A 20,780-nucleotide genomic window follows, 5' to 3' on the forward strand; every position below is an offset into this window, starting at 1 on the left:
TTTTTTATTAACTTAAAATGCCTTCTGATCAGTTCTTCTCTCTGTCTAGTGTCTACCTTTAATTATTTGCTTAAGGTCGCCCCATCTCATCTCACTGCAGTTTAATTGCTTAAGGTCGCCCCATATATTCATTCTTCCTTTAATTCTACAGTCTCATATGCGAGCCGACTTGTACAGCATGACAGCATGCCTTCCTCAATGCAATGCAACGCAACGCAATTAGGGCTGTAATTAAACCAAACTGTTTGTGAGTAACTCGCAAGCAGTTCGGTCAAAAACTTGATTCGGACTCGGATTGATCAAGTTCAAGTGACTCGATAAGCCAAGCAAGTCGAGTTCGAGTATCCAAAAGCAATGCTCGAAAGCTTTTTAATTTTAATTTTTTAATATATTCTTATTATAAAATTACCTTTATACCTAAAAAAGTTGTTAAATTTACGTAATGTTCCAAGTAGTATGAAAATTTTTAAAGGACAATAATATTTTTTCGATCAAAAATTATCAAGAAAATAAAATTTTCTAACTTGAACTCGATAAGACTCGCATTAACTTGAGCTCATGCGAGTCGAGTTCGAATTCTGTAAGAAAGCATCGAGCTCAAGTATCTTTCTTGCATGTCGAGTCGATCTCGAGTATCGCCATATTCAAACTCGATTCGACTGGATTACATCTCTAAATGCAATCTAGTCTATCACATGATTGCATGCTGCTATCCTTTGATTTGGGTCCCACTAATCTATCAACATAATAATAATAATAATTGTCTTTCTGAAAAGAAAACACAAACAGCCTTTTATAGTTGCTCGAGGAATTGCATATTTATTTAATTCGACACAATGTACTTATCGACAGCAATATGCTCGTATTAATTTGTGCATAGCCAACAACAACAACATCATCTCCCCCAAAATAAAGGGAAAACATCAAAATCAGAACTTTGCTCCTGCTTCTTCAGAAGCGATCTTCAGAAATCAGAAAGCATGCGACCTTTCGATGTGCGCTAAACAAGTACTAGTGTACTACTATTCTTCAGAAGTTTGCCGCCTCATCAAAAATAGACAGATTTTGAAACTTCATTTGTCCCTGTACACGGAGGCACGAGATCACCTTGAGAGGTCAACGGACTTCACGATCAGATCTGCATTATTCTTTGATTTCATAATGAGTTCGGCATTGGGTCGATCGTTGTAATCTATCTGCACCACAATTTCGTAGTAAAGAATACTCTACTCCAACAGTTACAGCAATATGAGCATCCAACAAAACTCGAACACACTAGGAACACTTACCCGCCATTTAGCAACATGAGGTGGCTTTCCTATACACGGCCACAGGAGAAGGTTTAAACTTAATCAATAAGTCATCATGTCAAAGTAATCCATTTAAGCAGAAAGCATAGCCAACATAGGTTATGCAGAATACGGCGGCACAGTCAAGATACAAGGTTCTGAAAGCACCTGTTGATATGTGTCTCTTTAGAACCCGTTCCATTGCTATCTCCATGTCTACATCAACAAACCTTTGGAACACGTAGGACAGCAAAAGTTACTTCCTAGGATCCAACAAAGTTAGTATAGGACGGAAAACATTATTGAATCTCATTTTTCTGATCACATTTCACCACACATGACACATGATCACAACATTATGAGAATATATAAGAGCTCTAACCACCTGTAGTTCCTCACATCTCCCCCAACCTAATATCGGCGATTACTAAACAAAGATTAAGGTTGAGATCTAGAGGCATGTCGTTAGCTCTCCAAGAAACTACTATAGATTAAGGAATAACACAGACATCATCATTTTCTTTATTTATGTAACAGAAGAATGCAGCCCCCACCACTTCTCATCAAATATGGTTGAAATATCCTTCCATACACCTTCTTCCAGCAGCAAATAATTACCTTCAACTATCACCACTTTGTGCCTGCAAAGAAACATTTGGAGCACCGTGTCATAGGAGACTCAGTACATTTATACAAGTGACTTGACCTAAATGTTCTACAAATATGTCACATGTTCACAGGAGAATCAATACATATAACATCAAATAACGGAACTGGAAAGTACATCATATGTGATGCACAGTAGAATGCCTGTGAAACATGTTGAAAAGTATTTCAACCTTGACCAACCAAACACCGCTGCTTTGCGCTGACTTGCAAGTCACATGATCATATAAATATTTGCAAAATATAAGATGCAATTTCTGATGGACATGCAAAAGGAATGCAAACCACCTAACATCAACAAAGATGTCATCTTCAACAGGATCGCCAACTCCGTGGTCAAAAGATGGAGCATAAACTGATCCCTGAGGAAAAAGAAAAATTGACTAAGAGATGTGTGTGTGTGTGTATCTAATTGAAATTTGCACATAGTACAAAACAACCAGTAACGAAGAGTTATGTCATACAAGCATACATGCTGCAAAATCAATTTCTAGTTACCTGATCTCTCATAGTCTCGAGGCACCTTAGAAGCAGTCCAGGGTCAAAAGTCCATGGAGCTGACAAACAAATCAATAGATAAAAGGTTATAGCAATAAAAAAACTAATTTCTTTCTTTTTTTTGGGGGGGGGGGGGGGGGGGGGGGGGAGGTTGTGGAGGGGAATGGGAAAAGTACTAATGTTCATTTCACTATTATTTTAAGGCAAAAACAAGACAACACAACCAAATGCTGCTTCCATCGACGAACTGATCACCACTTCCAATCTTGTTGCAAATGCAATCATTGTGAACGAAATCTTTTCATGTCAAGAAGATGGTTGAATATCCTTAATTTAACTCAACTATATTTCATTAAGTATGACTCCTTATTCAGAATTTAGCACGTCCACGAACACAGTTTTGGCATGACATCACTTTTGCATGTACTCGAGTGTGCTTCTGGCTAAAATCAAGTTCATATGATGATATTTTCCCATATTACTTTAAGAGATAACATCATTCACCATGAAACAAAGATGGATCCATCTGATACTGAGAAGTTAAACACAAAAATAATAATGAAATAAGAGCATGATATTGAACTAGAGTTGAGAGATGGAGAACCGTGTCCTTTGAAATCTAAAAGGCTACTGCTTATCAAAACTTGTGTTTGACATTATGTTATCAACACTTCAGCACATTATGAGAGCACAAACCTCACCTCCCCTTCTTGCATGGGCTTTCTCTGGATCCTAACAAGAAAAATCAGCAATCAGATAATCAGAATTTATCAAATTCAAGAATTTTTTGATAGATGAATGGCTACTACCCTGTGCAGCAGAAATGCCATGAAAAACAGAATTTGTGGCAGCCATTTTCAATAATATCTTGTTTAGGTAACATCTAATTGTATGCAATGCAGAATACAAATTTTATTGGAAAAGTGTCATCCTCCAGAGCATCTTTCTTCCAACCTAGTCTTGAACATCTCTCACCAATATAAATGCCTTTTAAAGAAAAACTGGAGTAATGTTTACCTACACTAGTATAGATGTAAATCCAACTATTGTGAAGTGAAATAATAATTAAAATCCAATGGCTCATTTTATTTCGAACAGGTTCTAGACTCAGATTTTAAAATTATACATGTGAACAGATATTTTTAAAATCTGAAAGCCAATCTGCATAACAATGTGAAGGAAATGATATTATTCATAAAAACTAAAGGGTATTATTCAAGTTTGACCTCCATTGCATCAAGCTGGTGCCGATAAAGGTGGAAACCGTCCATGGGAAGAATGATAGCTGCTTCTGAAGGATCAACTTGAGAATCAAAGGAAATGCATTTCTGAGGCCATAACGTGTTGATACGTCGAGCCACCTCAGAAGCAAGAGTAGTTTTCCCAGCACCTGGGGGACCAGCCAGACCAACTATGTGCCTGCAGAGTTGAGCTGATTAATCTCTACAGAGAGAAGATTGTAAGTTGAGTAATCAGATGGATAACAAAGCAAAAGAAGTTACCATCAGCAATAAAAACGAACAAAGACCTAGATTCAGTTGTTGCAAAACTATAATTAGGTGAGCAGCTTTTGGTATTTGCAGTATAAATTGCATGCCATACAGGGGACAGACAGGGACATGATAAGGTAAAGAAATGGAGTTTAAACACATTAAAAGTTTGTAAAGTGCGGAAGAGCTCAGGTTCTTCAAAAAATGAAGCCAGAAACCATTCCAAGGACCTTGGTCTGGAATTTTTCTTATCTGTTCAGTCAAGTCACTCTCTTTAGTATTCATGAGAAGAATATTAATTGCACCCAATCATAACAATATTCTGGTAGAAAGCATGTAAATCTTTCTTTTATGCCCTGTAAGGTTTCTACAGATTTCTGTGAGGGGGAGATGCTCCATAACAGAGAAAAAGTAACAATATTAGGATTAGGGAAAGGAAAAGGCTACACTTTCTTTTGATGCTAGGAATAGATGTTATGGCATAGACAGATGAGGTGTCTAGTAAACAGAAATTGCCAAAACTGAGGTTCGATTACTACCAAAATCCATACATATTCAACCATGTGTACACCGGGAAAATTCATCCGTAACATTCACCTTGTTAACTAATACACTAGCCCCAACATGATAGGCTCAACTAATGGAAAAAGCTTCCTTGCAAAGGCAATGCTTCTCACAGGAAAGCCCTCCCAGATAATGCAGTTTGATTTACAGAGTTTTTCTCTGATCATGTATATGTCGATTAGGAATGTTAAAATGTCAAAGGCTGCAGAACACCACTGGCCTTATTCAAAAAGATGGAACTCACTTGTAGTTGGAAGTTGAAGCTGCTGCAGCAGTGGGAACAAGACGTTCAGCTAAAGCATCATATATGTCCTCCATGCACCTGAATGAGATCACAAAAGTATAGGGTTAGGGAATGCTTATATGCATACAGAGATATGAGTGCAGTCACTGTAGTACAATTTACCACCCACAATATTCAATAGCAGCGAGCTGTTTGCATACCAGTCACACACACACATCTGTTATACTAAACTAGCAACTTCCGAAGAAAAATAGCAATAGATTTTCCAGTAAGATGTAGGGAGAGCCACTAAATTCCCAGACCTACAATGACTCTTTTAGTATCTATTCATTTATTACACACATTAACTGATAATCCTAAAGCCATGATTACATGATGGCAGTTCAAATACGGAGAAACTCGACAAGAATCAGTGTCACCTTCTGCAACTGGAATTCAACTATTCTTGTCACATGGAATTAAGTTTCTAAAATTAAATTTTGCAGCTTTCAGTTTATCATTTATGATATCAAGCAGCTTATAAGATGGGAATTAAATTTCACACATGAAAGTAAGGTGGAACTTTCAAGTTTCAAAAGGAGTTACAAGATTCCTGGCAAAAATGGAAGGACCAGGCTGATGACAGTATCTTAAAAGTACCAGACACTAAAAACATTACAGTTCCACACAAATATAATGCAATATTTAACCATACGCAGCCTCTATGACAGGAGTCTCCCTCTGTTTGCCACAGAAAACCTGAAAAAGGAAATGACATTTTATGGATCAACTTTAAGGTAGCAATAATATCAGGTAACTCAGACACGCTAGCAAGCAACTAAGAATAGTCTGACCTGAAAATGAGCTTTCTTGTGAATTTGGAGTCCAGTTTGATGAAAGAGCAGAGAATAGTTTCTGCTAAGTGCAGGCAAACCTGATACATAACCTCGATCGAAATAATTAAAGTTTGTCTTCTTCAACAGCAGTCCCTCTGCACAATCAGGAGCAAGCCTAGTCATCACCAAGAACAAGAGTCGTGTCCGGAAAAAATTTATCAAGAAAGCATTACCAGAAGCACATTGCACGAAACGTAGTAGTAGTAGTAGTATTTACTAAAATCGAATAGAATTAACTCCAAGATTCTGTAGACATATTGTAGCTTAAAATTTAATGGGTAGACATACATATGATAATTGCATATAATAACAAAGAGGCCACTGCGGAGAAGGACCTGAGGGCGAAGGTGGACAGAATTGTTGGGTACCGGTCCTTGTACCAAACAAATACCAAGAAGCAGAAGCAGCTATCTCCATTTTCCCCCCAACTCCACTTCCAACTCAATTGCATAGAGATTGCAGTCGCCACCCCAATCTAGTCCGATTGATTCTTTATAAATCTGTCGGACAACGCTCCATATCTACCAAATTTCGTCACAATTCTGCATCTCATGCAAAATAGTCACTCGTGTATTGTTCTAGCAGTCCCTCTCTCTTCCCAACTCCAATTTAGAACTTATACAGCATATAGAAGAACCCGCATTCCCCCAACATGCCGCCTTAAAAATGGCTACTGGGCCAATTCCGGACTTTCATCTAAAAGCGTTGTTGATATTTGACATGAAGGAACCAGAACCATGAAATCGCGCTGTCTTTTTCCTCCGTCTTCATCAAACTACCAAATGGTATTATGTTAATAGACATATCTGCACATGGGCAACTGATTCTTGCCGAATTAGAGTCCGGGAAGCATGTGTTTGCCCCAGTCCAAAGTAAAATTAGAGTTTTTCGGCCCCAATTTGGTTTGCAGAAACTTTTCTAGGCCCGATTTCAAAATGGAATACTGTCGGCCCGCCCGCTTCAAAGTTAGCAGCTGGGGCCTTGAATCCATAGTGTCACTAAACCCGTAGAGACACGTAAAAAACTAACTAATTCAAATTTTTGTCGGGTGCCTATGAGGCTGCTATTACTAGTTTACTGCTCCCCAACTGTCCCACGGCGGAGCATTAAGAGATGGTTTCAAAAAAACAGATGCCAGAGAGTGTAGTTTTCTTTCAATGCCAATTTGACGTCCAGCACGACGACGTCTTGCTTAAAGCTTCGAGGAACAGCAACGTACTGTTTGGAGGCCTTTCCTCCAATATTATTGTAAATCATTTAGAAAAAGGTACATTGGCATTTTTTATAAAATCACTTCTACTACATTCAAGCTGCATAAAAGTGCTTGGCTCATTGACGTCAAACTTTAGTCGATATATGTGGATCAGAAAACTTGAAGGCTGATGTTCTGTTTCTGAATATAACCTGCATAAACTTATTAGTAGATTTATTCGAAAATGGGCAGGAATAACCTGCAATAGTGTCCATAACTGTACCTTTCCCTAACATTTTTGAGATCCAACAATTCAACTTGTTTTAATGAGAAAAAATTACAGCAAAGCATTGGCCTCTAGCGCCTGTACGAGCCCAGTTACAGATCGTTTGGACGCTTGGCCAACATGCCATCTTAATTTGACAACAAAACAAGAATGATACCAGTCTTGAGTTTAAACAATTCCCAGTTGAAGTACTCATGAGTTCAGAAACACAGTACAGTGACGTTTTGAGGCCCTCTTCCAAATTTTCTCATCCCCGGATGGCTGAAAAAGAACACAGGCATGTAAATGACAAAGCTTGAATGGTGTTCTAGGTGATTTAGAGAAAGTAGAAGCTTGGAATCTCAATTGTCGTATAATGAAACCTAAAAGGAACAGAAGACTGCACGCAAAGCCATTTTATTCCCCAAATTTAGCATTTTATATGCAGTAAACAGCATTGCAGCGCTTGGGAATGAAATTCTTTTTTTTACCGTGTTCATAGACTTTTTAAGGATCATAATAGCAAAGCCATGCAGGGAAGGCAGTGACATTACCTTCGGGCTAAAATGTGGTGCTTGAACCCTTTTTGAGCCATCAGGTAAGCGTTTGCAGGGTACAAGACTATCTACAGCTGTATAATCACTGCACATCTACAGCAGAAAGAACGCCAACATAACGCTTTAGAATTGGTAGGAACAATGACAACGAGAGGCAAACGGGAACCTATGCATTTTGGTGAATCGTCTGACAGTCTAACTATCCAGAACAGTATGTTAAGCGGACAAAAATTATTAACAGACTGCATTTGTAACTAATTCAGAACAGGCTTGAATTATTTAAGAAAGACTGCCAAGTACTTTCTTACTTGACTCTGTATGGTATCAACCAGCATATCTTGGCAGCCAGTTGCATGCACACTTTCCAAATTCGGGCACTGAAGTAGCAACCTCTCTGCATTAAAGAAACTATGATTTCTAAAATTACAGTTAAAGATGAATCACAATTGTTGATGAAACAGAAAGATCAGAATACAGACCTGGATGCAAATTTTTACAACAATTAAGGTTCAAATCATTAAGTTCTGGGCAATTCAAATGCAATGCCTGCATTAGACTTCCATATGTTCAGTACCTAACCGTGAAACTATATCAAGAAAACACAACAAACTCATTAGATTAGAAAATCTCACATCCAAACCAGAACAACCCCATAAGCTAAGTTTTTTCAACCGGCTGTGCTTGATAATTAGCTTCTGATAAATAATATGCATAGTGTTGTTTAATGTTTTCTGTAAATCGCCTTCATTTCTCTCTAAACTGGATGAACCTTTAGAATTTGGATCACATATGCTCATTCCACAGTCCATTAGTTCCAGAAGTGGCAACTGAGCTGCAGCAAACTGGATCCCACCTTTAAGTTCAAGATAGCATGGATAAAAGATTTAGCAAAACATAATTATAGGATATACAACACAAATTTGGGATCATATGGAAACTGAAGCTACTTGATGTAATATTTGGACAAAGAGCAAGAAGAAGTCGAGACAATGTTTCTGGGAAGACATTGCATATCATTCCGATGCCACTATCACTGATGCCAGACCTGAAATCAGAAAGTTAACACAAGGAAACACAAATCGATCTTAAGACCAAGTATCTAAATTTATATCAACAATTTGCATCAAACCCCAAAAGCAAATAGAGTTCTATAACATATGTGCATCATTGAGTCAATTGAGAAATAGCAAGCCAGAGTACATTATTACTAACCCACTCAGATCAAGCAATTCCAGATTTGAGTAGCTTGAAGCAATTGCTGCAACTGATGCATCAGTTATTTCTGACCCAAGCACAAGTGAAAGCATCCGCAATCCCCTGAAGATTCGCAGTTCTTTAAACTTCGTTAGTTTGTACTTGAATTTATATTCCACAAGATGAAGATGCAAGTGTTACTGAGCCAAATTTAAACAAAAAAAAAGGGCCAGAATGATGAGGAAAACAAAAAAGTTATCCATGAGGAAAGCAGGCCAGAAACCTCAAGTTCGCATCAGTGAGAGCAAGCACAACAGTATGGGAGAGTCGAAGTGAGGCAATGTGAATGTTTTCTAGCCTCGGGCAGGTTCTTCCTAAACTACTGACCATGGTAGTTAGATCAGTGCTGTCATTCTCTTGGCGAGAGAAATTCAAGGAAATCTCTGTCAGATTAGGACAACTGAATACCTGAACAAAGTACAACATTCCAATGTGGAAAAAACATATTAATACACATCAAATGCTAAGGTAACATTTATGTAATTATCAACCTAAATGTGGAGATAAAGACAGAAAGTTATTACAATCTTAGCGAGACATTGGAGATCTGAAAGCCAAATGGTTGACAGACTGGTTGAACATAGAACAAGACCACCAAGATTAGAGCAACCTTCCATCTTGATACTGGTAAGACATCTTTTATCAGCAACAAAACGACCCAGCTCATCCCTGAACAAGGATCATATCATTTGAGTTCATTTGTCTCCCAATCAAACCCCCTCTGTTGGGGTAAGTGCAACAGTATATAGGTCATCAATTGGATCTGAGGTTTTGACATGAAACAACAATACTCTAAATGATAAAATACAGGGAAGGCCAATATTCAGTGCACAGGGAATAAATCGGTTGCCATTTGCGATACAGCACCAAAACAAGGGATCAGAAAGATGAATAAAATTCCAAGAAATCAGATATAATAGAATAAAACTATGCATTTGAGCAAGAGGCCTCATTAAATCAAGGATCAGAAAATTAATGCACAGCCACTAGCCCAGAGCTAACATTCTTGTGATCAAACAACTGCTTAAAAGGTAGAAAATTTCCTTAGTACTGATGAAGACAAGGAATTAGCATGTACCAAAAGCGGTAAGCTATATTACCCCGTAATCCGATTAATTGATGTATCGGATGTAAAGATCTCCATGGTTTCCAAATTAGGGCACGAGAATGCAATGCAGGCAAGCATTGTGGCATCCACATCACTGTAACAGCATAAACAAAAACAAGGACCCACTGATCAACAGCCAAACTTAAATTAATATTCACGCATTTTATCTGAAAAATCTGGTTGAAATTATATATGTAACATTAGATCCAGCAATTACAGGTCGAAAACCAGTTTGCACATTGGTTAGCCACATTTAATTCATGTCAAGTATCTTATAGCAGTCATTTGTCTTGAGATCATCTTGGGAAATCTTTTATCAAACAGTTAAAAATTATTTTGTAATTCTCCTGTATAAGTGATGTGCTTGATGAATCCATAGATCTGGTTCTTGTTTACTTATATCCGAAAGTCCTAACCTTTCCATTCTAAGTGAGAGTCTAACAAGTCCAGGACACTTGTGCAACACCGATCCCACGAATCCAATTTGGGCCTTAGCTGGAACCCTAAGCCTCAGCTCCTCCGCCGCCCGCCAAAGCCGCTTACTCGTGTCCCTCCATCCTTTGCAAACCCTGGCTGCCGACAACAGTGCAGGAGGCGGGAGCCTCCTCAACACCTCCCACAGACAGCTCATCGGCAGCTTCCCGGACCCGGCAAGATCCGGTTCGGGCTCCAGCTCCAGAAGCTCCTCCTCGTCCTCCTGGTGCTCTTCCTCATCCTCTCCCTCGTCTTGCGAGTCCCTCGCATCAATATCATCGTCGAAGGAGAGAGCTCGCCGGAGGTTGGAGAAATGCTGGCGATGAGGAGGGGGAGGGGGAGGACGGACAGTGGAGAGAGGAGAAGGGATAGCGACGGAGGAGGCGGCTGAGTCAGTTGAGGGCGTGGCGGTGGGAGTAGTGGTGGTGGCGTTTTTGGGTATATGACAAGAATGCCCTTTCTTAGGGAGGCCACAGCGGCCGCAGTTATAGCTGCCCCGCTTTTTCCCGCCACGCTGAACTTCTTGGAATGTTTCGGAGACGGGGGTGGCGGCCCCTCCGCCGGGAGCGGGAGTGACAGGGTGGGGCAGGGGGCCGCGCATTCTCGTGGTTTTTTTTTTTTTTTGGTGGATGGTCACCTTAACATCAAACAAATTGCCGACAGAGAATTTTATGCGTATGTGTTAATTACACTGGAGAAAGATAAATGGGTGGGAGTTTTTTGGGGTTGAGGGGGTGGGGGGAGGGGGGGAAAAGAAGAGGGGAGCGGCGAAGAAATAAGGAAATGGCGCGGTTGCGGTCGGAAAGGCGCGGGAGTTTTGGGCAGATTTGGCGCCTTTTGTATTTCAAGTTTTATTTTTTTGAGGAGCGTTTTCTGCTCGCACTAGTCTGGTCTAGCAGTCTGCATGCACCTGGCTTTGGGGGGGAAAAATCCACGTGGGTAATCTTTGACTGACCATGGAATCTGCCGGCTTTTGCAATAACTCGCTGCGTCTTAATTTCGCTTGCCCTTGTCCTTAGTATATCTTTTTAGGAGGGCTAATGACTATAGATCGAACTATCCAATTTTTACAGCATGGTGGTTGGTTGTTCACAGTTTAGCTACACCTACCTAGAGAAATTTCCAAAATGATGATGAATTTTAAAAAATTTCTGCAAATGAGGCGTTTTGAGTGTAGAATTCTGTCTTGGGGTCTTCGCATTCAACAAATGCGAACTCTTGAGCTCGCATTTGCTGAATGCGAAGTCACTTTAAATTTTCAATCCACAAAATTCAAAAAAAAAAAAAGGAAAACCAAACTTCGCATTTGGTACCTCACAATTGATATAGACAATGCAGAAAATTAATGTTTTAAAACCCGGACCGTCAATTGAACCGGTGAGGTGAAAGGGTCGAGGTTCAATCGGTCGGACCGGTTCAACCTCGGTTCAATGAATTTTTTTAAAAATAATTTATATAAATATATATATGCACAAAATAAGACATGCAATGGACTAATTTAAAACTTTATATGATGAAAAGTTCACTATTTTTGAATAATTTGGATTTTCAAAAATAAATTATTTAAATTATAAGTTAAAACAAATAAATTTCATCTCAATTTCAATTATATCTACCAAAAAAATCTTAAATCCAACCCAAAAATATCACAATATTTTGAAATTATACAAATTCACGTCTATGAGAATTTGATATTGTGAACTTAAATTTTAATTTACGTCTTTGAGATTTAAAGATTGTAATTTAAAAAAGAAAGTTTGGAGTTCGAAAGAAGTTAAGAGAATTGAAAATAGAAATGCAAACTTGATAAGAAACAAAAAATGAGATAAAAGTGAGTGGTTGTGGCATTAAATAATTTGGGTTAAAGAAAAATAATTCTTTTTTAACTTTTTCCAATTTAATGGGCAAAAACAAAATTAAAAGATAGAAGAAAACATCAATAAATTAAACTAATGAGGTTTGATTAAAAATGGAGTGACAAAAGAAAAGATGAGGGAGAAAAGAAAGAGTTGAAGATTAAAAAGAAAGAGTCATGAGAGGATGAGATTTTGTAAGAAAAATGGAAAAATGAAATATAGATGTTTGTTTTATATAAATAAGTTATCAAAAAAAGCAAATAAGATGTGATGGTGCAATGGTTACTACATTGGTCTTCTATTACAAAGGTTTTGAGTTCAAATCTTGATAGAAGCATTTTGCAAAAAGTTAAAAAAAAAAAAAAAAAAGGAAAACTCAAAAACCGGTTCGATCCGGTTCAACACGGTTCACCGGTTTTCCCGGTTTTTACCGGGTTTGACCGGTTCTCTGGCAAAGTCAACCAGAGCATAGAACCGGACCGGTGCCATGGCCGGTTCGCGGTTCAACCGGTCGAACCGGCCGGTCCGGTCCGGTTTTCAAAACATTGGCGGCAGCGCCTCTCACCAGTGACCCTTGAGGTCACAAGTTCGAGTCTCCGTTACGCTGGATTCCTCGCGCGCATAACGTGTTCGGGCCGGGTTGGGGCGTCGGGCTCGGGCCGCATGGGATTAATCGGGCCCCGTAAGGATTGATCCGGACACCCCTGTGTCGACAAAAAAAAAAAAAAAAAAAGCTCGAGCCAGTTGCACTTAAAATCATTAGTTACCCCGGCACCAGAGAAAAGCAAATGTATTTCCTTCAATTGTTTGGATGATAAGAAACGAGTAAATACGTACTGCTACTAATCATACTAAGTACATTCTGACTACTTCCGAAGGGGAAGAGAAAAATTAAAAGAGAAATCACGTAATCTTACATTTCAGAAGGCATACAGCTACACAGCTTTAGCACAGAAATATCAGTAGCAATAATGATTATCTCTTTGATCAGATTTACTTAGATTGTTTAACTATTGTCCTTATTTATGTAGTTTATAATTGAATTATTATCTCAATTAGGGTTACATATGTGTCGAACCGCTCACGAACAGTTCGATTCAAAACTCGACTCGAACTCGATCAACGTTAAACTCGAGAAGAGCCCAAGTTCGAACTCGAATTCAAAGGTATTTAACTTGATTTTATATATAAATTTTATTTAATAATAAAATTATATATATATCCATAATATTTTATTATTTATTAAGAAAAATTACTATTTTGTTCATTTTTTAAAAAATAAAATAAATTTTTTATTTTTTTAAGCTCGTGCTCGATTCGATTCAATTTTGAGATTGAACTCGACTTCGAACTTTATATTGAGAATTCGATAAAATTAAATCGAGACTTGACTCGACTCGTTTGTATTCCTAAGTTTTTCTCAACCAACCATCGCACAGGCCACAAATTGATCTGATGATACTTCCAGCCAATTACGTGCACATGTATGGCATCGAAGTTCAACAACCACTTAAAATGACGTAGTATGCAAGTATTCATTACACGAGATACATGAGTATTTTTTAAAGGACAAATCATGTACTTCGCTCAATAAGTTTTTATCACGTTGAATAATTTTTCAAGGTCCGGCCAGTGGGAATCGATGCACCTGAACAAGGCGCATGCAGATGATTATTTTAACGGTGCATTCAGTCAAAGAAGAAATCGGGTGTCCAACGTCCAAGGGTTCGTACGCAAGCTCATCAGCTGACTCCCAAGCCAAGTATGTACACTACAGCCGTATAATATATCCTTTGGCTGTTTCGACCCTCATTTCATACCAACTTCTCTGCTCGAGTCTGATCGAGCTAGCTTGCAATGGCCCTCTCTCTGCATCATTTATCCCTTTCCTCTAAAAACTTGCAATTTGGGCACTGCGTGCCTACTGATGTTAAGAATGTCCCTGCAGGAGCAGGTGTGCATTTTGGCCAAACATCTCAAATCAAGAAGGGCTTGGTGAAAAGAGGAAATCAGAAAAGGTGCGTCTTGAATTTGATAGGAAAACCAAGTGATCCTTGCTTGTCACAGGCAATTGATGAGTTTCATGAAAATCACGATGACGTTACTGAGAAGTTGCCGGAGAAGCAATCGGTAGCGGATGCGTGGAGATATATACACGGAGAAGATGATTGGGCAGGACAGCTTGACCCAATGGATCCACTGCTCCGAACTGAGCTCATCCGGTACGGCGAGATGGCTCAAGCTTGTTACGATGCTTTCGACTTTGATCCCTTTTCCAAGTACTGTGGAACTTGCAGGTTTGAACGTCATAAATTCTTCCGGAGTTTGGGGATGACGGAGCATGGGTACGAGGTAACTCGGTATATCTATGCTACGTCTAACATTAATCTCCCAAATTTCTTCAAGAAATCGAGGTGGCCTAAGGTTTGGAGCAAAAACGCTAATTGGATAGGATACATAGCCGTGTCAAACGACGAAACAACAAAACGATTAGGCCGTCGCGACATAACTGTTGCCTGGAGGGGGACGGTGACGCGCCTAGAATGGATAGCAGATTTGATGGACTTCCTAAAACCAATCTCTGCAGATAAGATTCCCTGCCCTGATCCAGAGGTTAAAGTGGAATCAGGCTTTGTGGATCTCTATACTGACAAGGACGAAAGCTGTCGATTTTGCAGGTATTCAGCAAGAGAACAAATTCTGGGCGAGCTAAAGAGGCTGGTGAATATGCACCGCAAGGAGGAAATAAGCATGACAATTACAGGCCACAGCTTGGGCAGTGCACTGGCGGTGTTGAGTGCATATGATATTGCTGAGACGGGCGTACATGTAAGGGAGGATACCAGCGCAATCCCTGTATGCGTGTTTTCGTTCTCAGGGCCCAGAGTTGGGAATGTGAGGTTCAAGGAGAGACTTGAACTGCTGGGGGTGAAGGTGCTGAGGGTGGTAAATGTTCATGATCTGGTGCCTAAATCGCCTGGAATTTTTTTCAACGAAAAGGTGCCGGCAATGGTGATGAAATTGGCCCAAGGCCTGCCTTGGAGTTACTCCCACGTGGGGGTGGAGCTGGGCTTGGATCATAAGAACTCGCCATTCCTGAAACCAAATGCTGACCCTGGCTGTGCTCACAACCTCGAAGCTCACCTGCATCTACTCGACGGGTTAGTCTCTCCTCCTTCACGTACTCAAAATCTCTCTCTCTCTTTTTAAAAAAAAAAAAAAAAAATTTATAGAAGAAGAAAAAGAAGCCATTTCCCAGTACTCGGGCGGGAATAAATGATTTCATAGAACGAGTTAACTTCTGATCGATGGTGGGTGCAGATACCATGGAAAAGGGCATAGATTTGTGCTGGCAACCGGAAGAGATCCTGCACTGGTGAACAAAGACTGCGACTTCTTGAAGGATCATCACCGCATTCCGCCGCACTGGAGGCAGAATGAGAATAAAGGGATGGTGAAAAACAAAGACGGGAGATGGGTGCAGCCTGATCGCCCCAAACTCTATGATCACCACCATCACTCCGATTCTGATCATGATAACCACATACAACATCCTCGCCTAATTTCTGCTTCCTGATTCCTTCTTTTTCTTTTGTCAGATGTTACTACGCCCACATGGTTGGCTGTAGCGTATAGCACCAAAGGGAGTTGAATTATTTTATTTTGAGGAAATTAAAATATGTTATCCTCGTCGTCACAACAAGATTAACTTTGAAATCCCACATGGGGTTTCTCTAAACAGTCTCTCTTCTGTCTTTTTTTTTTTTTTTTTTTTTAATATTCATACTCGAAATCCTTGAAAGCTGTCACCAAACTAATGAAATCAATTACTTACCGGATAGACGTGCTCTGTGCTCCGTGCTTATCGCTAGGCCAAAAATAGAATAACGTAAAAGGGCAAAGTTTGCTAGCTAGCATTAATGAATACTTACACAGAAGAAAAAAAAAAAGGAAAGAAAAGCTAGTAGTATTAACAGTCTTAGACGACAAAACCTATTATCAAACGCAATTGATTTCTAAACAGCAGGCCAAACTCATGGCATAAATAAAATACTAAAAAAAGAAAAAGAGGTTGTTCATGACACACTTTACAGGCAGACCGACTTTTTTTTGAACAAGTAATAATGTTCATGTTGAGGACGTAGGATATAGTGTGAAAAGTCCAAACTAACGAGTCAACTCCTTGGATCCAATCCAATACTTTTTTTCCAAAAAAAAAACTCTTAAGCAGAAAATTTCACTATTTTGTTTTCGCTTTTGTGGTACGCAAGAACGAGAATATATACAGCTGCCTGCTCGAAGATTTCACTCCAATTCTTGAATTCTTTTAATCACCTTTAGATTTTTTTTGCCGGGGGGGGTCAGCATATCATTTCTCATTTCTCAACTACTGGGATGGTGGATGGTTGTGTTTCTTTTCTATAACCAGAGCAAGGTTGTATTAGTCTCGGACGTACGTACTGCTTCTACCTATTTCAATCATTCATTCAAATATATCTAAAAACGAAGAATGAGAGCAACAGCAGACCAACCTCATCGATTGCGTAAATTAATTAACCTCGGAACAACAAGCAATTAATTTGGCAGTGTTCATGTATACTAATTAAGTAGTAGTATATATGAAGATAGATGGATGTTTCGTACAGAGACGTAGGTCTCGTTTGGCAAGTAAAAGTTTTTTAAAATTTTACTGTAAAAGTTGTAGAAAAAGTTTTTGAAAAATCTTTTTAGATTAAAATGTGAAGAGGAACCATGTGCTGCATCAAACAAATAAATTAAACAGGGTACATGTCTCATTTCCTTGACCATTGAACTTCCCCAAAGGACCAAAAAAATTACTACTAAACAAATACTTGTTCACTTCCGATTTCTGAAACTTAATAACCACATGCAATGAAGACTGAAGAGTTGGATGTTCCTTAGTAATATCTTGGAGTCAGAGGATTTCTCTTTTCGGTTGGATAATTAAATTGCCAGAATAAATCTTTCTTTTATATATTAAACTCCAGCTATCATAGCGAAATACACAACAAACAGGCTAATTTCTTTTCTTTATATCTGATTCATTATAATTGGAAATTTCTACTTGCTTTATTTTTTTTTAAAAAAAAAAATCTTAAAAAAGGCATCAGGTGAGATCTTACATGTAGTCGAAACAATATACAAACACACAGAATGGTGAGATATCAGCTTTAATAACTTCATTGAGGATTCAATCATCTCCTCAGAAAGTGTTGTCAGCTAATTCATTGACAAGGTGGACAGATAGCCATCAAACAACAGAAAAAAGAAAGTGCATAGTAGAGGTCCAACGCATGCTCCAGCAAACATTATGGGCTAGCTGGGGGAGGACCATGACCGTGAGCAACCACAATTAATCATCCCCCGACCTTCCGTAAATGACAAGCAGCATCAGCATGGTGATAAACCCTCAGGATTTCGCAACTTTGATCGCAAAAGAGTCTGTAATGGTATATGGATCATGTTCCTAAAGTTGACTCCATAGGAATGGATGCGCGTAGTAAAGTTACTCTTTTAGAGTTAAATTCGACATTGGGAGCAAGTTAACGAGCATTTTCCTTGATACTAATTAATACCTCGGTGGATTCTTGAAGATCATGGAAGAGTCTCACTCCAAACGAGGACTTGAATTATAAAGAGATAATTAGTGCTGAAGCGTTGAGAATCATCCAACCAGATGATGAATGCTATAGACTACGTTAGTTGTATACTTGCATAGGATTGGCCTACGTACGTACGTATGTATGTATATGTATATGTGTATGCATAGAATCCGATCAGACACTAATTAATTTTATTTGTATTTATGTGTCACTGATCTGAAGTGTACTCAAACCCCATCCAGCCAGCCATTCCAGTTTCCAAGTTCCAAGTTCCAACCATATCAGGTGTAGTATAAAACTAGTAGTAGTATTGATTACTCCTCCGCGCTCCATCATCCTTTTTGTTGAGGCTGAATATTCATCAGCCAAGTATGGCTCTCTCCCTATGCAACTGCAAGACGCCTCCAGTTTCCTTCAAGCAAGATGTATTACAGCTCGCTGCCTTTGAAACTCCACGACAGTTTTCACTTTATTATTCCGTTTTCTGCAAAAAGCAGCTGCAGTATCAGCGCAAAGAATCCAGCTACAGGAATCATAAGCTCGCATCTCTGGTGCTCGGACGAGCCACCTCTAAAACTAATCAATCGCACTTCTCATCCGTCGCTACAGAGTTGGAAGAAGGAACCAGTTTGCTGGACGAATGTCATGACATTAACAACCAACTCGCTGCCGAGATTGGAACGAAATTAGCGGATTGCTGGAGGGACATGCACGGCGAAAATGACTGGGTCGGCATGCTTGATCCCATGGATCCACTTTTACGCACTGAGCTAATCCGTTACGGAGAGATGGCCCAGGCTTGTTACGATGCTTTCGACTTTGATCCTTACTCCATATATTGCGGAAGCTGCAAATTCACCCGCACAAAGTTCTTCGAGGAGCTGGAAATGCTGCAGTACGGGTACGACGTCACCCGTTACCTCTACGCGACATCTAACATTAATCTCCCAAATTTTTTCAAGCAATCCCGATGGCCTAAAGTCTGGAGCAAGAATGCAAACTGGATAGGCTATGTGGCGGTGTCCAACGACGAAACCTCCAGGAAGTTAGGGCGGCGCGACATATGCATCGCCTGGAGGGGAACAGTCACCCGGCTGGAGTGGATAGCTGACATGATGGACTTCCTCAGGCCAATTTCATCTGATAAAATTCCGTGTCCCGATCCAACTGTGAAGGTTGAGTCGGGATTCCTGGATCTCTATACTGACAAGGACGAGAGCTGCCGCTTCTGCAAGTTCTCAGCACGGGAGCAAATTCTGACCGAGGTCAAAAGATTGATAGAAATGTATTCCGACGAGGAGGAGGAACTGAGCATTAGTATAACGGGGCACAGTTTGGGGAGTGCTTTGGCGACATTGAGCGGATACGACATCGTTGAGACGGGGATAAACGTTGGTCGAGACAGTCGGGGAGTGCCGGTTTGCGTGTATTCGTTTTCAGGCCCAAGAGTCGGGAATGTTAGGTTTAAGCAAAGAGTGGAAGGGCTCGGGCTAAAAGTCCTGAGGGTGGTCAATGTTCACGACGTGGTGCCCAAGTCTCCCGGTTTGTTTTTCAACGAAAATGTGCCGCCGGTGGTTATGAAGTTGGCGGAGGGATTGCCGTGGAGTTACTCGCACGTTGGTGTGGAGCTGGCCCTGGATCACAACAACTCTCCCTTTCTCAAGCCTACCACGGATCCCGTCTGTGCCCATAACTTGGAGGCTCATCTGCACTTGCTTGATGGGTGAGTCACACTTTCTAGTTTCCACCTGCTGTGATCCTTAATAATGCATTCATACTTCATGGTGCGATTAAACAACGTACCAATGCGGCCAAGACAAGACTAGAGACTAATGGCTAGTCCAGCTAGGGTGAAAAAGTCCTCCCTATCGTGGAAATACACATTTGACTGGTTATTTTTCTGTCGAGTCTTAAAAATAACAATCAAAATACAGGGATGAAGTCATCGTAAATGGAAAAGACACAAAAAGAGCCAAATTTTAGCAATGATATTAATAATATTTGCTATTTGTCGTGGCATAGATGCATGCCATTTCAGATGAGAACCACTTCATTTTCAATCAATCGGAGGACCAAAGAATTAGAGCAGTAGTATATCATATCGTCCAAAAGGGCTTTCACGATCTGGGTCCGGCAATTGAAAGTGAAAGATTGCAGGCATCCATGTTTAAAGCATCTTTATTTGCGTCTTGACCTGGTGGAACCATAGCTTTATTGGCTTTTTTATTTTTTTGGGGTTGGAAAAACTTGGCAAGCTCTAGTTCCTTTTTTCTTTTTTTTTTTAAGCTTTCCACATCGTTTTGCCTACGCAAATACTACTGTGTGATGCAGATACCATGGAAAAGGGCAAAGGTTTGTGCTTGCGAGTGGAAGGGACATTGCTCTGGTGAATAAGGCGTGCGATTTCTTAAAGGATCACCACTGTATCCCACCGAATTGGAGGCAAGTTGAGAACAAAGGGATGGTAAGAAACAGGGAGGGCCGGTGGGTCCAAGCAGAACGCCCCAGGCTCGATGATCACCCCGGGGACATCCACATTCATCTCAGCCAACTTAGCCGTCTTCCAAATTAGCATGGGTTTGTATAATTTGCCGGAGTTTGATTAGCCTTCGGAGGTCAGAGACTTGTCAAAGGAGAGAAATGAAAAAGTTCTGCTCTGATTCTTCAAACCGGAGTGTGATCTTTTCACAGTTCGATTAAATTCTTGATGAGCCGCTCTTCCTCCAGCGTTAGAAAATCAAATCGCACGAATGATCGCATGTTGAATAAAATCTTGTTCAAGATGCAGTAGCATACTTGAAAAGGTATAATCTTATCTTAACCA

At 39.9% G+C, this 20,780-nt stretch overlaps 4 protein-coding genes across 5 annotated transcripts; 2 read left to right on the top strand and 2 right to left on the bottom strand.

The window, feature by feature from the left end:
• Nucleotides 1-773: 773 nt before the first annotated feature.
• On the bottom strand, nucleotides 774-6,399 carry LOC113751637 (putative uridine kinase C227.14). 2 transcript variants are annotated; one of them, XM_027295727.1, is made up of 12 exons: nucleotides 5,962-6,399; nucleotides 5,585-5,721; nucleotides 5,446-5,489; nucleotides 4,752-4,829; nucleotides 3,680-3,872; nucleotides 3,155-3,185; nucleotides 2,454-2,512; nucleotides 2,244-2,317; nucleotides 1,844-1,930; nucleotides 1,458-1,519; nucleotides 1,290-1,318; nucleotides 774-1,192 (listed from the first exon to the last, which is right to left on the bottom strand). In XM_027295727.1, exons 1-12 carry the CDS (start codon nucleotides 6,041-6,043, stop codon nucleotides 1,157-1,159), a joined length of 912 nt encoding a protein of 303 aa, XP_027151528.1. In that variant the 5' UTR covers nucleotides 6,044-6,399; the 3' UTR covers nucleotides 774-1,156. The 2 variants fall into 2 exon arrangements, with proteins under 2 accessions (XP_027151528.1, XP_027151520.1); XM_027295719.1 differs by having other exon boundaries at nucleotides 774-1,196.
• A 662-nt stretch (nucleotides 6,400-7,061) lies between these two features.
• LOC113779451 (F-box/LRR-repeat protein 17) lies at nucleotides 7,062-11,171 on the bottom strand. Its single transcript, XM_027325034.1, has 11 exons — nucleotides 10,419-11,171; nucleotides 9,995-10,096; nucleotides 9,419-9,563; nucleotides 9,118-9,302; nucleotides 8,853-8,957; nucleotides 8,588-8,685; nucleotides 8,273-8,493; nucleotides 8,120-8,186; nucleotides 7,949-8,034; nucleotides 7,638-7,733; nucleotides 7,062-7,365 (listed from the first exon to the last, which is right to left on the bottom strand). The coding sequence occupies exons 1-11, from the start codon at nucleotides 11,075-11,077 to the stop codon at nucleotides 7,297-7,299; spliced, it is 1,833 nt and encodes a 610-aa protein (XP_027180835.1). The 5' UTR covers nucleotides 11,078-11,171; the 3' UTR covers nucleotides 7,062-7,296.
• Nucleotides 11,172-14,154: 2,983 nt separating this feature from the next.
• On the top strand, nucleotides 14,155-15,911 carry LOC113749265 (phospholipase A1-Igamma1, chloroplastic-like). The gene is made up of 2 exons (XM_027292954.1): nucleotides 14,155-15,493; nucleotides 15,654-15,911. Exons 1-2 carry the CDS (start codon nucleotides 14,190-14,192, stop codon nucleotides 15,907-15,909), a joined length of 1,560 nt encoding a protein of 519 aa, XP_027148755.1. The 5' UTR covers nucleotides 14,155-14,189; the 3' UTR covers nucleotides 15,910-15,911.
• A 2,302-nt stretch (nucleotides 15,912-18,213) lies between these two features.
• On the top strand, nucleotides 18,214-20,711 carry LOC113759939 (phospholipase A1-Igamma1, chloroplastic-like). Its single transcript, XM_027302522.1, has 2 exons — nucleotides 18,214-19,679; nucleotides 20,288-20,711. The coding sequence occupies exons 1-2, from the start codon at nucleotides 18,328-18,330 to the stop codon at nucleotides 20,526-20,528; spliced, it is 1,593 nt and encodes a 530-aa protein (XP_027158323.1). The 5' UTR covers nucleotides 18,214-18,327; the 3' UTR covers nucleotides 20,529-20,711.
• The last annotated feature ends 69 nt before the right edge of the window (nucleotides 20,712-20,780 follow it).

This window comes from Coffea eugenioides, chromosome 1, assembly GCF_003713205.1.
Source record: "Coffea eugenioides isolate CCC68of chromosome 1, Ceug_1.0, whole genome shotgun sequence".
Classification (NCBI taxonomy): domain Eukaryota; kingdom Viridiplantae; phylum Streptophyta; class Magnoliopsida; order Gentianales; family Rubiaceae; genus Coffea; species Coffea eugenioides.

Excerpts from the sequence above, each read along its gene's own strand:
- LOC113751637 (XM_027295719.1), bottom strand. The coding sequence starts at position 6,043 with ATGGAGATAGCTGCTTCTGCTTCTTGGTATTTGTTTGGTACAAGGACC. Across the intron at positions 4,830-5,445 it reads ACTCCTGTCATAGAGGCTGC|GTGCATGGAGGACATATATG; the intron begins GTATGGTTAAAT and ends GATCTCATTCAG. Across the intron at positions 1,931-2,243 it reads GACATCTTTGTTGATGTTAG|GCACAAAGTGGTGATAGTTG; the intron begins GTGGTTTGCATT and ends GTTTCTTTGCAG.
- LOC113779451 (XM_027325034.1), bottom strand. The coding sequence starts at position 11,077 with ATGCGCGGCCCCCTGCCCCACCCTGTCACTCCCGCTCCCGGCGGAGGG. Across the intron at positions 9,303-9,418 it reads TCCAATGTCTCGCTAAGATT|GTATTCAGTTGTCCTAATCT; the intron begins GTAATAACTTTC and ends TACTTTGTTCAG. Across the intron at positions 7,366-7,637 it reads CACCACATTTTAGCCCGAAG|CCATCCGGGGATGAGAAAAT; the intron begins GTAATGTCACTG and ends GTTCTTTTTCAG.
- LOC113749265 (XM_027292954.1), top strand. The coding sequence starts at position 14,190 with ATGGCCCTCTCTCTGCATCATTTATCCCTTTCCTCTAAAAACTTGCAA. Across the intron at positions 15,494-15,653 it reads CACCTGCATCTACTCGACGG|ATACCATGGAAAAGGGCATA; the intron begins GTTAGTCTCTCC and ends TGGTGGGTGCAG.
- LOC113759939 (XM_027302522.1), top strand. The coding sequence starts at position 18,328 with ATGGCTCTCTCCCTATGCAACTGCAAGACGCCTCCAGTTTCCTTCAAG. Across the intron at positions 19,680-20,287 it reads CATCTGCACTTGCTTGATGG|ATACCATGGAAAAGGGCAAA; the intron begins GTGAGTCACACT and ends TGTGTGATGCAG.